The sequence below is a fragment of the Macaca fascicularis genome, chromosome 6, assembly GCF_037993035.2.
Source record: "Macaca fascicularis isolate 582-1 chromosome 6, T2T-MFA8v1.1".
Lineage (NCBI taxonomy): Eukaryota > Metazoa > Chordata > Mammalia > Primates > Cercopithecidae > Macaca > Macaca fascicularis.
This window is the reverse complement of record NC_088380.1, coordinates 41,138,521-41,155,616: the sequence shown is the minus strand read 5'-3', so window position 1 is coordinate 41,155,616 and position 17,096 is coordinate 41,138,521. Positions and strand designations below refer to the sequence as shown.

Below are 17,096 nucleotides of genomic sequence, written 5' to 3'. Positions count from 1 at the left end.
GGCAGGTGAATCATTTGCGATCAGGAGTCTGAGACCAGCCTGGCCAACATGGTGAAACCACATCTCTACTAAATACAAAAATTAGCTCAGTGTGGTGGCAGGCACCTGTAATCCCAGCTACTTGGGAGGATGACGCAGGAAAATTGCTTGAACTTGGGAGGCAGAGGTTGCAATGAGCCAAGTTCACGTCACTGCACTCCAGCCTCAGTGACAGAGTGAGATTCCATCTCAAAAAAATAAAAATAAACCATCAGATCTCATGAGAACTCACTCACTATCACAAGAACAGCATGGAGGAAACTTGCCCCATAATCCAATCACCTCCCACCTGGTCCCTTGTACCTCCCTCAACACATGGGGATTACAATTCGAGATAAGACTTGGGTGAAGACAGAGCCAAATGGTATCAAATATGAAACAAACATAGATCTTTTCCAAAGTTAATGCCAAATAATTAATTTTATTGGCTGTTAATTCATTATTTCTACCTATAAGGGTTAAATGAGAGAGTTTTACCATTCAAGCAAATTGGGGCTATTAGCAGAAGCTAGTTGATTTAACCACACCAAATAAGCAGGGTTATCTGCTCACTGGCTGATATTGAACCAGAAACTTTTGACAAAGACATTTCTGGAGCAGCCAACAACTAAGACACTTTTTCAGACACAGAGGCAACTTTCGTCCTATTTTACAGTTACTTTGCAATTAGAGACCCTAACCCCATTCTTCTCCAAGTGGGGCTGTCTCATAGACCCCCATTCCCTGGGTGCAAGCTATACATTATCTAATAATACTCAAGATTGGATTCAATTATCTACTGCTTGATTCCAGTCTTATTTTCATATTTTTCTTCTTGGTTATGAATACAACTCTCACAGATATCTTAAAGATACCCAATTCAGGCTGGGAGCGGTGACTCACACCTGTAATCCCAACACTTTGAGAGGCCTAGGTGGGTGGATCACCTGAGGTCGGGAGTTCAAGACCAGCCTGACCAACATGGAGAAACCTTGCCTCTACCAAAAATACAAAATTAGCTGGGTGTGGTGGTTCATGCCTGTAATCCCAGCTACTCGAGAGGCTGAGGCAGGAGAATCTCTTTAACCTGGGAGGCGGAGGTTGCAGTGAGCCGAGATCGTGCCATTACACTCCAGCCTGGGCAACAAGAGCAAAACTCTGTCTCAAACAAACAAACAAACAAAAAGATATCCAATTCGGTCATGTATACCTTTCTTTGTTTTACATGCTAGTGACAGTAGTCTTTCACCTTCATGGCAACTCTTCTGCTTACTATATGATTGGGATGGCCTGGGTAAAGGATATGCTTTATAGATCTCTGGACTTAGTTCTTTTTTTTTTTTTTTTTTAATAATTTCAAGTTTATTATACAATATTTGGTCAAACAGGATGACTTACTCAAGAAATAGTCCAATCCTATTTTTCTTTGACTCAGCTGTAATGAAGATGGACTTAGTTCTTTAATGCTTCCCTCCCCTCTTTGGCCCTGCTTTTGAGTGGTGTGCCTTAGCTTGTGAAGGATTGGTTGAAGATGACTTAGGTTGAGTGGGTCTGGGCTGAGAAGGCTTAGACTTGGGAGGCTGGGGCTGGCTTGGCTTAGGTTGAGTGGGCTTGCATGGAGAAGGTTTAGTTTGGGAGGGCTGGGACTGACAGGATTTTTTCTGAGAAAGTGTAGGTTGAGAGGGCACAGAATGGAAGGGTTTAGGCTGGGAGTGTTTGACTGTGGATGCGTTGGACTGATCGGATTTGAACTGAGAGCTCTTGGATATGGGATAGGACCCTATTTGGAGAGCTGGATTTGAAGCCCTAACCTGCATCTTCATCTGGGCTCCTTGCTGAGAAGCAGGTCTTAGTTTTTGTGTGGCTCCTGCTGGTTGAAAGGACTGAGGATGAGGCTTTCCAATATGGGATGTTCTTATCAGTTTTCCAGTTGCTTCAGTTAATTCTGTTCCCCTAGTACAAGCTTGCTGAGGCCATGGCTTCCTTACTGCTCTTGCTGGCTGTGAACCCAGGGAATAGGAGTGACCTACCTGGGAGACTAGTGTCCCAGACCTTTCAAGAGTTCCCATCGTTTGTGGTCTCTCAGGGCAGGCCTGTACATGCTGACAAATGGGTCTTGGCGGTCTCCCAAATGTTCCATTCAAGTGACCTCCCCGAGCAACTCTGGAAAATTTCAAGAATCTTTCACCTGAATAAAATACCTGGGGATGGAAGGATTGAATACCAAAACTTTTACCTCGGCCCCGGGCCCTTGCATTCTGAAAGGGCAAAGTACAGAACCACTTAGGTCTCTGCTCTGACCCAAAGGGGTGGCCCATAACCCAGGGGGCTTTCAAGGAAACATGGTTAAAGTTACCTCCAATTCTGGTTGGAAAGGGCCAGGAGTTCTCTAGAAGAGGCCCGAATATTGGGGTACCATAGAGATTCTGAAGATTCTGGCTGAGCTCACATTGAGTTCCAGGCTCTTGTATTGGCATTAGAGCTTGGCTTTTAGATGAGCTTTTTAGCTGACTGCGTCTTTGCTGACCCTCATCTTCAGCTGTTCCAGCAATGTCTTCTCCTGAGGGAACTTGAATTCTCTGAGTGTTTTCAAAGTCTTCATCTACCTGAATCCCCAGCTCCCTGGCCAGGGCGGCCATATCCTCCACAGACACACATCTGAGGGAAGAAGAGAACATCACTTCCTGGAGGGCAGCTTGAAGGCCCTCCATGTTCTTCCTTCTGTCCCCAGCATCTCCCCCTTCCCAAAACAGTAGCTGTGCTGGCTTCAAGTTCAGCATCCTCTGAAAAATTTGAGCCTCTTCACTCTCCCTGGCTTGGGGACTGAGAACAAAGTAGCATCTTTCAATGGCAGCTTCTCCTAAAAACATTAGCAAGTCCCATTCCTTCTCACCTAGACAGTCAGTGAAAAAAAACACAGCTGAAGAAACTTCCATCAGAAAACCAAACTGAGTCCAAAAGCTTTCTAGATTTCCACGGAGATTAGCCAGAGCAACAGGCTTTTGGAAAAAACAGGGGTTTTCCTTTCTATCATCGTTATCAGGAAAACACCACGTTATCTCAACCAGGCCATCAGAGATTTGCCGGGGAAGCACCAAAAGAGGCAAATCTTGATGAAGAAAGATTTTGTGTGATTTCAACTGGGCAGGGCTGAGAAGTGTGTTGAGGATTCTGGACTTAGAGAAGCTACAGTATCTTAGACGCACAAAAGAGATGACAGGCATCTTCATGAGAGTCAGAAACTTTTTTGTCTCCCCTGTAGGCCCTCCTGAAAACTGTGTGGACTGCTTCTTCACAATGTCCTTCATGGCCCCCAGCATTAAGATACTTTTGTTGTTTTCTGCATCTGGCAGTAGCAGGGGAAGAGCAAACTGGCACTGATACATGTTTGACATGACTTGGCGTTGCAAAGAGCTATCTGAACACAGCATGGCGGCACAAAGGACATCAAGGGGATTAATGGTTTGTATGTCTCGAATTTCCAAATTCTCCACTCCAGGCAGCAAATCCTCCTTGCTATCTTCATCCAGAACCTTGTGCCTGAGGATTGAATCCCTAGCCGTCACATCTAGTGCCTGAACTTTCATCAGGAAATTCCAGGCTAAGTCTGCTGCACTCTCCGGGGTCCACTTACATCCTCGATCTAAGGAGAATTGTGTAACAAAATCTGGCAGAACCTTTCTGCTTCTATCCATGTTCAAACATAACAGGATGTCTTTAAACGCCTTTTTTCTTTCTGTAGGAGAGAAGATAATAGTGAATGCCATGTTCAGAATCTCAATTTCCCCCATCGACTTCTTTTTTTGAGACAGTCTCACTCTGTCATCTATGCTGGAATCCAGGGGCGTGATCATCATCCTGGGCTCAAGGGATCCTACCATCTCAGCTTCCCAAGTAACTGAGACTGCAGTCACCTACCACAATGCCTGGCTACTTTTTATTTTTTTAATAGAGATGGGACCTTGCTATATCGCCCATGCTGATCTTGAACTCCTGGTCTCAAATGAACCTCCCAAAGTGCTGGGATTACAGGCATGAGTCACTGTGCTCAGCGTGACTTTTAAAATTAAATAAATAATCTGCATCATTTTTTGCTTTGAGACAGAGTTTGAAAGAAAACTGTCACCCAGGCTGGAGTGCAATGGAGCCATCTCAGCTCACTGCAACCTCCACCTCCTGGGTTCAAGCTATTCTTGTGTCTCAGCCTCCCGAGTAGCTGGGACTACAGGTGAGTGCCACCATGCCCAGCTAATTTTTGTATTTTTAGTAGAGATGGGATTTCACCATGTTGGCTAGGCTGGTCTTGAACTCCTAGCCTCAAGTGATTAGCCTGCCTCAGCCTCCCAAAGTGCTGGGATTATAGACATAAGCCCCTACACCTGGTCTAATCTACACTTTCATTGCAAAAAAACCGAAACAATATAAATAAAGTAGAAGTCTCCTTTCACCATTCTGGCAAGTCATCTTTGTTTTTAGGGGAGATATCAATATGGTACAGTATATTTGCTTCCCATCCTTTTTCTATGCAAGTACTTAAGTATGCATGCATATATAGAAATAAATAGTTTTACTTAGTAGATGCTATTTTTTTTTTTTTTTTTTTTTTTGAGATGGAGTCTGGCTCTGTCACCCAGGCTAGAGTGCAGTAGCAAGATCTCAGCTCACTGCAACATCCACCTCCCAGGTTAAAGTAATTCTCCCAGCCTCAGCCTCCCGAGTAACTGGGATTACAGACGTGCGCCACCACACCCAGCTAATTTTTGTATTTTTGTAGAGAGGGAGTTCCAACATGTTGGCCAGGCTGATCTCCAACTCCTAACCTCAAGTAATCCACCTGCCTCAGCCTCCCAAAATGCTGGGACTACAGGCGTGAGCCACCGTACCCAGCCCATGCTATTTTTTTTTTTTTTTTTGCATAAATGATATTATACGAAACAAATAATTCTTCAGCTTCTTTTCACTTAGTGGTATTACTTGCAAATTATTTCAAGTCAGCATACATACTGATCTACCTAACTCACTTTAGCTATTTCATGGTACTCCATGGTTTGGATGGATGTAACTATTTTAAACAATTGCCTATGGATGATCATTTAGGTTTTTTATTTTTTAAAAATGTGCTAACATTTACATGCAGCAATGCAAAACATCTTGTTAAGGTTAAATTATATACATCTATGAGAAATACTCTAGGTTGATACTGGTTTTTTGTTGTTGTTGTTGTTGTCTTTTGAGACGGAGTTTCGCTCTATCGCCAGGCTGGAGTGCAGTGGCTCAATCTTGGCTCACTACAACTTCCGCCTCTCAAGTTCAAGTGATTCTCCTGTCTCACCCTCCCAAGTAGCTGGGACTATAGGCGTCCGCTGTCACGCCCAGCTAATTTTTTTTTTTTTTTTTTGTATTTTAGTAGAGACAGTTCACCATGTTGCCCAGGCTGGTCTCTAACTCCTAAGCTCAGGCAATCCACCCGCCTCAGCCTCCCCAAGTGCTAGGATTACAAGCGGGAGCCACTGTGCCTGGCTTTTTCTTTTTTTTTTTTTTTTGAGACGGAGTCTTGCTCTGTCACCCAGGCTGGAGTGCAGTGGCATGATCTCAGCTCACTGAAACCTCCACCTCAGCCAGAGTGGCTCATGCCTACAATCCCAACATTTTGGGAGGCTGAGGTGGGCAGATTAGTTGAGCCCAGGAGTTAAGACCAGCCTGGGCAAAATGGTGAAACCCTGAACCACCTGGGTTCAAGCGATTCTCCTGCCTCAGCCTCCTGAGTAGCTGGGACCATATATACGGGTGCCACAACACCTGGCTAATTTTTTGTATTTTTAATAGAGATGAGGTTTCTCTATGTTAGTTAGGATGGTCTCGATCTCCTGACCTCTTGATTCGCCTGCCTCGGCCTCCCAATGTCCTGGGATTACGGATGTGAGCCACCGCACCTGGCCGATACTGGTTCTTTCTTAAATTTATCTCTTGCTGAAGTTTACAGGAACTGAAGATTTTATTTCCTTCAAAGTTTTTCTCAGAGTTTACAGGCTATACCTAATTTTTCCTGATCTCCCATTTTCCAAACTATCTTCTACCTTTTTTTTTTTTTTTTTTTTTTGGAGACAGGGTCTTGTACTGTTACCTAGGCTGGAGTGCAGTGGTGCAATCTCACCTCACTGCAGTCTCAACTTCCTGGGCTCAGGTGATCCTCCTGCCTCAGCCTTCAGAGTAGCTGGGACCACAAGTGCACACCATCAACCCCACCTAACTTTTCATTTCTTCATTTTGTAGAGACAGGGTTTCACCATTTTGCCCAGGCTGGTTTCAACTCCTGGGCTCAACTAATCTGCCCGCCTCAGCCTCCCAAAATGTTGGGACTGTAGGCACGAGCCACTCTGGCTGGCCTACCTACTTCTTATAAATACAGAGATAGTGCATAACAGAGAGAGAAGATCAGATTGGATTTCCTACTCCTGACAGATGGCCAGCTAGTGTAAAAATGTAAAATTACCCTTAAAAATAGCCTTGAAGAAACAACAGAAGAGAAAAGCATGGATTTTAGGAATTAATAAAAGTAACTATAAGAAGCCTTTGAGTAGTCTCAAAGTTGCTTGAACTGGTATATGTGTTGGGGCAAAACGGTGAGGGGGAAGTTGAATCTATCATGAAGAGTTCACAGAGGAAGCAGTGAGAGAGTAGGTTGTAGGACAGCTTTTAAGTTCTGCTTTTTCCTGTCTCATACTTTCCCTTAGGAAAGCAATTCTCTACTTCTTCAGGCAGAAATTGGTACTCATGGCTGGGTGCAGTGGCTCACACCTATAATCCCAGCACTTTGGGAGGCTGAGGTGGACAGAACACTTGAGGTCAGGAGTTTGAGACCAGCCTGGCCAACATAGTGACAACCCGTCTATTAAAAATATCAAAATTAGCCAGGTGTGGTGGCAGGTGCCTGTAGTCCCAGCTACTCGGGAGGCTGAGGCAGGAGAATCACTTGAACCCAGGAGATGGAGGTTGCAGGGTTGCAGTGAGCCGAGATTATGCCCCTACACTCCAGCCTGTCATCTCAAAAAAAAGAAAGACATCAGTACCCACAGTATCCAAGCCAGGTATGTCCACAAGGTAATAACAGTGTCACTATGGAGCAGATCAAAGCAACAGAGTAGATGTACACACAAAACAGAGATGTATCTAATTAAGCACAGAGCTAGGTGAAAAAAGTATCAAGAAACTAATCTGTTTTATAAATTAAAAATTCATAAAAATAACTCAACTAAGGCAAAAAGAAATAAACAGAGATTTCAGCTGCCACCCATGGAAAAGGAGTCTAAATTTTTAATTTAAGCGCAGTCAGGTTAATTGGAGACAAAAACAGACCAAAATAATATTCAGACTCTTGGAAGAAATATAACAATCTAGAGTATGACCTATTATATACAATGGATAGAACACAATCCAAAGCTAACAGACATAGGAAGAAGTAGGAAATGTAACTCATACTCAATGGACACTGACTCCAAAATGACCCAGATGTTAGATTTAGCATATAAGAATTTTACAGTCAGGCACTGTGGCTCATGCCTGTAATTCCAAAACCATGGGAGGCTGAGGCAGGAGGATCATTTCAGCCCAGAAATTCAAAACCAGCCTGGGCAACATTGTGAAAACCCTATCTCTACAAAAATTACAAAATTAACCAGCCATGATTTTCTGTGCCTGTAGCCCTAGCTACCTGAGAGGCTGAGATGGGAGGATGGCTTGATCCTCAGCCTGGGAGGTTGAGGCTGCAGTGAGCCAAGATTGCACCACTGCACTATAGCCTGAGCAACAGAGCAAGACTCTGTCCCCCCCGCAAAAAAAAAAAAAAAATTAAAATTAAATCCACAATGAATGATTAAATAGGATTTCTCCGGAAAAAAATAGAAACTACTTTTAAACAGGAAATTCTGGAATTAAAAATCACAATATATGAATTTGTTTAAAATCACTACTTGGGCTAACAACAAACTGGAGATGACAGAAGAAAGTAAATATCCAACCTGAAGAACAGAGAGAAAAAATATTAAAGAAAAATGAGCAGAGTCTCTGGAACCTGTAGAACAATACTTTCAAAACTCTAAAATTCAGGTACTTGAAGTCTCAGAAAGAGAGAAGAGAAAAAGTGAGAAAGAAAAAAATCTTGGTAAATAACAGCTGAAAAGTTTCCAAATTTGATTAAAAGGTTTTTTTATAGATTCAGGAAACTCTGCAAACACTAAGAGAAAAAAAAAAATCACACCTAGATACATCAGAGTCAACTGCTCAAAAAAAAATTAAGAAAAAAATCTTGAAAACAACCAGAGATAAATGACATAGCACTTATAAAATGACTGAAGATTTGGCATCAGAAACAATGGAAGCTACAAGACAGAGAAGGCTGGGCGCGGTGGCTCACGCCTGTAATCCCAGCACTTTGGGAGGCCGAGGCGGGTGGATCACAAAGTCAGGAGATCGAGACCATCCTGGCTAACACGGTGAAACCCTGTCTCTACTAAAAAGTACAAAGAAGCAGCTGGGCATGGTGGCAGGCGCCTGTACTCCCAGCTACTTGGGAGGCTGAGGCAGGAGAATGGCGTGAACCCGGGAGGCGGAGCTTGCAGTGAGCCAAGATCGTGCCACCGCATTCCAGCCTGGGTGACAGAATGAGACTCCGTTTCAAAAAAAAAAAAAAAAAAAGACAGAGAAATGGCATCCATAACATGTTAAAGGCAAACGTTGTAGAATCCTATATCCAGCAAAAGCAACCTTCTGGAATGAAGGCAAAACAAAAACATCTTTCAATAAACAAAAACTAAGAGAATCTACCACCAGCAGACTTGTACTAAGAGAAATAATAAATAAATTTTTCAGGCTAAAGGAAAATAATATAAAATGAAAACCTAGATCTTCAGGAAAAAAGAAAGGCCACAGGGAAAGGGAGACATATTAGTTCCACCCAATGGTTGAACCCAACTACAAGCTGGAGGGGGAAGAGAGTCAATTGATACTGTCTACACAAGTTGACCTTCTATAGTGCAGAGCACACAAGGCAATAGTTTAAGCCTTTCTGAGACTTTGACACTGTGATATTTTTTACATAAAATTTTGCATGACAAAAAGCATGAAGACCTCCCTTTGAGTTAGAACTTTTTTTTTCAGTTCTCAGCTGCACAGACAAATATTACTTGAGAAAGAAACAAAGAATAGCCACATGCCTCCAGTCAACTAGAGTGGATGGGCGGCCATTAGACTTACATTACAGATCATAACTACATTATTATTAAGACTTCTCTTGATCTGTTTTGCCAAAGATGTTTGATTGATTGTAATAATGTCCCCAATTTATGGCTTTCTGGTATCCATAGTCTTTGCTATCTTACTTTGCAAGAAGTAGAATTTGTTTTCCCCCAACCCTAAACCTGATTTGGCTTTGAGACTTGCTTTGGTCAACAGAATGTGGCAGAAGTAATGGTGTTATGGGTTCTTTGCTCTCTTACTTTGCAAGAAGTAGAACTTGTTTTCCCCCAACCCTAAACCTGGGTTGGCTTTTAGACTTGCTTTGGTCAACAGAATGTGGCAGAAGTAATGGTGTTATGGGTTGAATTTTGTCCCCCTCAAAAAGATATGAAGTCCCCCAGCACTGCAGAATGTGGCGTAATTTTATAAACAGCATCTATATCTTTACAGAGGTAATTAAGTTAAAATAAGGTCTTGGGGGTGGGGGGGCCTAAATCAATATAATTGGTGTCTTAATAAAAAAGAAAAATTTAGACACAGAGACATGCACAGAGGATAGATGATGGAAGAGACACAGGGAGAAAATGGTCATCTATAAGTCAAGGAATGCACGAAGCTACCAGGAGCTAGGCAAGAAGCCTGAGACAAATCCTTTCCTAGCACCTCCGGAGGGAGCATGACCCTGCTGATACCTTGACATTAGGCTTCTGGCCTTCTGAACTGTGAGACAATAAACTTTTGTTGTTCTAAAGCCAATCATTTGTGGTACTTTGTTACAGCAGCCCTAGGAAACTAATACAGATGGCATGATGATCGTTCTCAAGCTAAGGCTCAAAAAGCCTTCACTACTTCTCTGTCTCCCTCCCTCCACCTTGCTCTCTCTCCCCTTCTCTCTCCTTTACCCTCGTCATAAGAATATATTTGGCCATGCACAGTGGCTCATGCCCATCATTCCAGCACTTTGGGAGACCGAGATGGGCGGATCACCTGAGGTCAAGAGTTCAAGACCAGCCTGGTCAACATGGTGAAACCCCGTCTCTACTAAAAGTACAAAAATTAGCCAGGCATGGTAGTGGGCACCTGTAATCCCTGCTACTCAGGAGGCTGAGGCAGGAGAATCGCTTGAACCTGGTAGGCAGAGGTTGCAGTGAGCCAAGATCATGCCACTGCACTCCAGCCTGGGCAACAGAATGAGCCTCCATCTCAAAAAAAAAAAAAAAAAAATATATATATATATATATATATATATACTGCATCTATTCTGAGAACAAGCCCAGAGTAGCCTGCTAGAAGATGAGAGACCAGCCTTCAACTACCTCATCACACATGCATGAGTGAACCCAGGGAAGACCAGAGAACTGCCTAGCCAACCACAGACATGTGAACAATAATAAACTCTCTAGTGTTTGAAGTGACTGAATTTTGAGATGATTTGTTATGTAGCATTATTGAGGCCAAGAGTTCAAGACCAGCCTGGACAGCCTGGTGAAATCCAGTCAGTACCTGATATAGAAAAAAAATTTTCATGAAAATAAAACAATATGTAAGAGACACACTGCAATATTAGAATGTTACCTATGGAAGAAAGTAAATGGGAAATGGAGAAAAAAACAGAATAGATAAACGGGATTTTTGCAGAATAATGATGACACTATGCAATGAATTAATTAATTCAACCCTATGCGCCAACTAAAATAAATAAATAAATAAAAATTAAGAATGGGGCCCCAAAATAATCATGTATTAAGAAGTTATTTGGGGGTGGGGTAAGAGGCATGGGTTGAATTATGTCCCTCACAAAATTCGTATGTTGAAATCCTAACCCCTAGTACTTCAGAATGTGATGTTATTTGGAAATAGGGCCACTGCAGATGTAATTAGTTTTAATAATGTTATTAGGGTGGGCCCTAATCCAGTATGACTCGTGTCTTTTATTTTGGCCAAAGGGATGCACGCTCAGGGACAAGGCTATTTGAAGGTAAAGACATATCAGAGGGATGCTTGCACAAGCCAAAGAGTGTCAACGATTTCCAGCAAACCACCAGGAAAGCTAGGATCCTTCAGATCACATCCTTCAGAAGGAACCAACCCTTGTCCAGGCGCGGCAGCTCATGCCTGTAATCCCAGCATTTTGGGAGGCCAAGGTGGGTGGATTACTTGAGGTTAGGAGTTTGAGACCAGCCTGGCCAACATGGTGAAACCCCGTCTCTACTAAAACTACAAATAATAGCCAGGTGTGGTGGCACGCACCTGTAATCCCAGCTACTTGGGGAGCTGAGGCAGGTGAATCGCTTGAACCCGGGAGGCAGAGGGTACAGTGAGCAAGGTCGCACAATTGCACTCCAGCCTGGGTGACAGAGTCTCGCTCTGTCTCAAAAAAAAAAAAAAAGAAGGAACCAACCCTGTCAGTACTTTGATTTCAGATTTCTAGCCTCCACAAGAAATTTGTGTTTATTGTTTAAGCACCAATTTTGTGGTATTTTGTTACAGCATCCCTCACAAACTAATGTAAGGTGTGATGAGGAAGAAATGACTCTCTTCCTAACCATAAGTGGATGACGAGTCCCCAAGATTTGAAATGAATGTGAGATGGTAGTTACATTTTCATCCTCTACTCAGAACTTAGTGATGTTTATTTTCCCAGGCAATATCACTCCAATGAAACACTTCTCATTTTGAATTTTCATTAAGAAATATTCAGATTTGGCCAGGTGCAGTGCCTCACACCTGTAATCCCGGCATTTTGGGTGGCCAAGCTGGGCCGATCACTTGAGTCCAGGAGATCGAGACTAGCTTGAGCAACATGGCAAAATTTCATCTTTACAAAATACAAAATTAGCCAGGCATTGTGGCGGGTACCGGTAATGCTAGCTACTCAGGAGGCTGAGGTGGGAGGATCACCTGAGCCTGGGAGTTAGAGGCGGTGGTGAGTCATGATCGTGCCACTGCACTCCAGCCTGAGTGAGACTGTGTCCCAAAGACATTCTTTTTTAAATAAAGAAATATTCAGATTCAAGATACAAATATAATTCTCATCAAGATGGCATTATGTGGACTGGATCAAGCCAAGTAACAATATTTTGGGATCTTAGCCATTTACTGACTGTTTTCACTTAAATAGTCAAACCCATAATTCCCACATCTCTCTGGTCACAAAGGCATTAAAATAAACAAAGTGATTTAACCTGAGGAATAGGTTAGCCTGAAATTAATGATTAGTAACTCCTTGTACGTATTATGGGAAATTAATGATTGGCAGCTCCTTATACGAACTACAGAAATTTATAAACTGACAATCAATATTTACTTTTGTGTATGCTGTCCATCATTTCGTAGGTCCTGGGAGCTCCTTTAAGTCAACACCTACTTCAAGGAGATTCCAGATCAGAGAGGCACAAGGAATTTCTTGGTAGTTGATTTTCTGCTGACATCTGTGCCTTTGTCATCCTCCTATCCCCATTATGTCATGGCAAGCTTATTAACTTATTAAGTTGTTGCCTAACTAACTATGCAAGGTATTTCCATACCTTCTATACTTTTCTCCTGTTCCTCCTCCAATGAAAGGTTGGTTTCTGATTCCTCATAACTTGGTTCTTCACCGGAGAACTCTGTGGTTTCTGAATTCTCAAAGTCCTCTTCATCATATCCAACGTGCTCTGGGTCATCATAAACCTCCTCTTCCACAGTGGCTTCTCCATCTTCAGGGAAGTCAACAGATCCTAGATATTCCTCTTTTCCTAAGTATAAAGAATCATCTAGTTCCTCATATCTCTGTCCATCCTTTATATATGTAATAGTTGCTGGAACTTCATATCCAACTTTCTCAACTGAATATGATAATGTGACTTCTGGCGTGTCATATTCCTTCTCATTCTTCCTGGCAGACAAAGCTGTTTCCCTATGACTAGTTTTCTTGTCCCTGAAAAACTCAGAGGTTTCCAAATCCAAGTGTTCCTTCTCACTGAAGAACACTGTGATCTCAGGGGTCTCAGGCTCTTTTATTCCAGGAGAAAAAGCATCTTCTGAATTCTTGCTTGCCTCCATAGATTGAGGAGGTACTATATTCTCATATTTTAAAACTTCTGCAAAGAAAAGAAAAAGAATTGTTTTTCCCAATTAAGAAAAAGAAACTGTATAATAGCTGGAGTTCCTGAGGCCTCAAAGCATCATCCCTCTTCTTTTTCTTTTTCTTTTTTCTTTTTTTTTTTTTTTTGAGACAGAGTTTCGCTCTTGTTGCCCAGGCTGGACTGCAATGGCACGATCTCGGCTCACTGCAACGTCCACCTCCTGGGTTTAGGTGATTCTCCTGCCTCAGTCTCCCAAGTAGCTGGGATTACAGGCATGCACCATCGTGCCCAGCTAATTTTTTTTTAGTAGAGACGGGGTTTCACTTTGTTGATCAGGCTGGTCTCAAACTCCTGACCTCAGGTGATCCACCTGTCCCGGCCTCCCAAAGTGCTGGGATTGCCCAGCCGCCTCTTATTTCACTGGAGGACAGAAATACCTAACACCTCCTATATAACTTGCATGTCAACATATCAACTTTCAGAACTTTATTTTTTCGACTAAAAAATAAAAAATCAGATCACACCACTGTCTTGCTTAAAGTTTGAGTCCTTCCCAGCAACCTTCCAGGGTAAGTGAGTAAAACAAAAAATTTGAATCATATGAACAGTGTTTACTTGTGGACTTACTGTGACTCACAACAGACTCACGTCTCCTGGGGCCACTGCTAATGAAATCTGATCACAAATACTTTCTAATCAGTAAACAAATGGCTCTAATTTGGAATAGTGTGCTTTAGAAATAATAAAAAAAAATTTCTAAGCATATAAATCTTGTCCTAAATTAGGTATCATTAACATTCACCTTTTTAACTGAGCCTCTACCTCTAACATCCCTTAAAATAATTTTGAATTTTTTTTAGATTCCTAGCAAAGGAGCTACACCTAGTCCTAGTAGTAATTTACAGAATTGCTAAGCAACTGGAAGAATTGCTTTTTCGTGGACTACTAGTTATCTTTGAACCATTTAAGAATTAGCACTGGAACTGCTCTGGAAAACAGCTGCTGCTGGCATTCTTACCACCAAAAAAATGAAACTACTGATCTGCCATCTATGTGTTAAAAATTATTTTCCTTGTATTTTCAAAATGGCTATACTAAGTGAAAGATACAGCTTGTGGTCTTGGCACTGTAAATATCCACGAATTCACCTACTTGAAAAACAAACCCTGGATTGTGTTACTATTAACAGGATTTTCCTTCCAACTGTGAGAGTTCAGCATGTTACGGTCAGTATAATGAGCAGTTTACGTTAGCATTCAAACAACTGCAAGTTTTGAGTACAGTCTGAAAAACAAATTATCGATTCCGTAAACCAATAAGATGTTAAATTTCAGAAACTTTTTAAATTCCAGTTTTTCCCTGTTTCATATTTCAGTAAAAATTATCTCTGGAAAAAGACTAACAAAAATAAAAGGCAACAATTTTCTTTTTTTTCTTTCTTTTTCAGAAAGTCTGCCCCCTCCCTCTCACCCCGGAAAGTATACAAATTCAACTTACCGTGCCTTAAGCCGCAAATGGCAGCGGACTGTGGAAAAGTACTAAATAAACACTTGAGAAAATGCTGACAGGTCGCCTCTCCCTTTTTCTGTACCAAAATTAACAGCTTCCGACTCTTCTTCAGGAGATCTGTAACATTTTCCAGAGTCTCATACTCTTCCTCGGAAATCAGCCTCCGAGAAGTTAACGTGTCTAAGATAGAATCAGGATCATGTTGGAGGATTTCAAGCAACTTTTTTCGTTCTCTTTCTATGATCTCTGAGGGAGTACTCTCAGTAGCCATTGTTCCTGTTTCCTCTAAACCAGGAAATGGATTATGAAATCATCCTAATGAATAAGTAAAAGTTGAAAACAGAATGACAAAGAACAATTTTATTTGGCTAAGCTTTAATATGTCAATGATGCCTAGTGTTGGAGAGTGCAGATACAAGCACAGTGGGGCAACCCAGCTCAGAGCACTCTCTGATCCGGGGTCCTTGTGGATTATTTATCTGCTCTTTTGAAGGCTTGATAAATTCTCACCATGACTCAGACCCAGGGTCACCTCCTCCAAGAAGTCGCTCTTGAACTTCAGGTTGGACTAGGTATTCCCTGTTCATAGAACTATACTATGATGCCAAGATTGTAAATTATTAATTAATATTTGGTGGGCAATCTGGCAATATACAGCAATAAATAAATAAAGTTGAAGACAGATAAAAATAAAACTTCATATCCTTCAACACAGCAATTCCAGTTCTAGGAAATTATCTTAAGGAAATAATGAAGCAAATACCCAAAGATGTATGTACAAGAATCTGCATTATAACATTGTTTACAATAGTAGATAATCGAAAATAACCAAAATTGAGGTTTAGGGAATAAATATTGACATGTCGACAGTGAAACACTAAAGAATTGTTAAAAAGGATAAAGTACATCTCTACCTATTGACAAGTAATGATATCCATGATATATTGCTATGGAAACAGCAAGTTATAGATCTCATTTGTGTTTTAAAAAAGTTAATGTGTATATAGTATATGTATACAATATGTGTATACAGGTATACATTATATTTTAAAGAAGACAGTCAAGAGATATCCCAAACTTTAACACTGGTTATCTCTGAGAATATGATTACAGGGAAATTTATACTTCCACCTTAAACATTACTATTTAATATTTTATATTTTTGATTTTTTATTATATTTATTTTAAGAAAATTACCTGGTTGGTCTTTATTTACTCCTTCATAGTTCACAAGAACCTGAAAGCGATCTGCTCTGCATAACTAGCAACAGGATACTGGATGAATAAACTGTGATATTTCTTATAACATAATATTACATGGCATTCAAAAAGAATGAACTTCAGTGACCCACAATATAGAGAAATCATAATAATAGTAAGGAAAAACTGTAAATCCCAAAGGATTATATATAATATGACACCTTTTTTAAAAGTTCAAAATAAACACACACTTACATTTAAGGGTACACATCAAGTCATTAAAATTTTACAACACAAAAATCAAAGAATGATGAATATGAAATTCAGAATGATGGTTATCTCACATAAGGGAAGCTTGGGGATGGGATGGGATTGAGAAGGAGATCATGGATATCCTACAATGTAGGAGTTGGGCTTATCAGGGCTACTATATTGTTAAAGGTAAATAGCTAATATGTAAATAAAAGCAGAACATGCATGAACCAATGCTATTAGGAACCAAGGATAATGAGTAATCCAATTCCGGTATCTCCAAGGTTAAAAAAGTATTTTAAAATCCTGACTGGACGAGGTGGCTCATGCCTGTAATCCCAGCACTTTGGGAGTCTGAGGAAGATCACTTGAGACCAGGAGTTTGAGACCAACCTGAGCAACACAGCAAGACCCTGTCTCTACAAAATATGTAAAAATTATCTGGTTGTGGTTGTGCACATCTGTAGTCCCAGCTGCTCGGGATGGGAGTCTGAAGCAGGAGAGCTGCTTTGGCCCAGAAGTTCGAGGTTGTAGTAAGTAACTCTAGCCTAGACTCTTTAAAAAAAAAAAAATCCTCATATGATATTAAAAATTAATATTAGGTAAGAGTTTTATAAAATTGAAGAGTTTTAAAATTTTTATTTATTTTGACCAATTATAATCATATATAATTATGGGATATTCAGTAATTTTATATGTATGCAGTGTGGAATGATTCACTGAAATTAACATATACATCACCTTCAATACTTATAATTTATTCCTTCTGTCTATGACTTTGTATCCCTTGACCAGCACCCTTCCCTTCCCCGCAAC

At 41.1% G+C, this 17,096-nt stretch overlaps 1 protein-coding gene across 4 annotated transcripts; it reads right to left on the bottom strand.

Annotated features, from left to right (window-relative positions):
- Window positions 1–440: 440 nt before the first annotated feature.
- On the bottom strand, window positions 441–15,115 carry CARD6 (caspase recruitment domain family member 6). 4 transcript variants are annotated; one of them, XM_073993371.1, is made up of 3 exons: window positions 14,817–15,115; window positions 12,560–13,334; window positions 441–3,754 (listed from the first exon to the last, which is right to left on the bottom strand). In XM_073993371.1, exons 2-3 carry the CDS (start codon window positions 12,579–12,581, stop codon window positions 1,479–1,481), a joined length of 2,298 nt encoding a protein of 765 aa, XP_073849472.1. In that variant the 5' UTR covers window positions 12,582–13,334; window positions 14,817–15,115; the 3' UTR covers window positions 441–1,478. The 4 variants fall into 4 exon arrangements, with proteins under 4 accessions (XP_073849472.1, XP_005556846.3, XP_065402269.1 ...); XM_005556789.5 differs by having other exon boundaries at window positions 12,780–13,334; XM_065546197.2 differs by lacking the exon at window positions 12,560–13,334.
- Window positions 15,116–17,096: the final 1,981 nt, after the last annotated feature.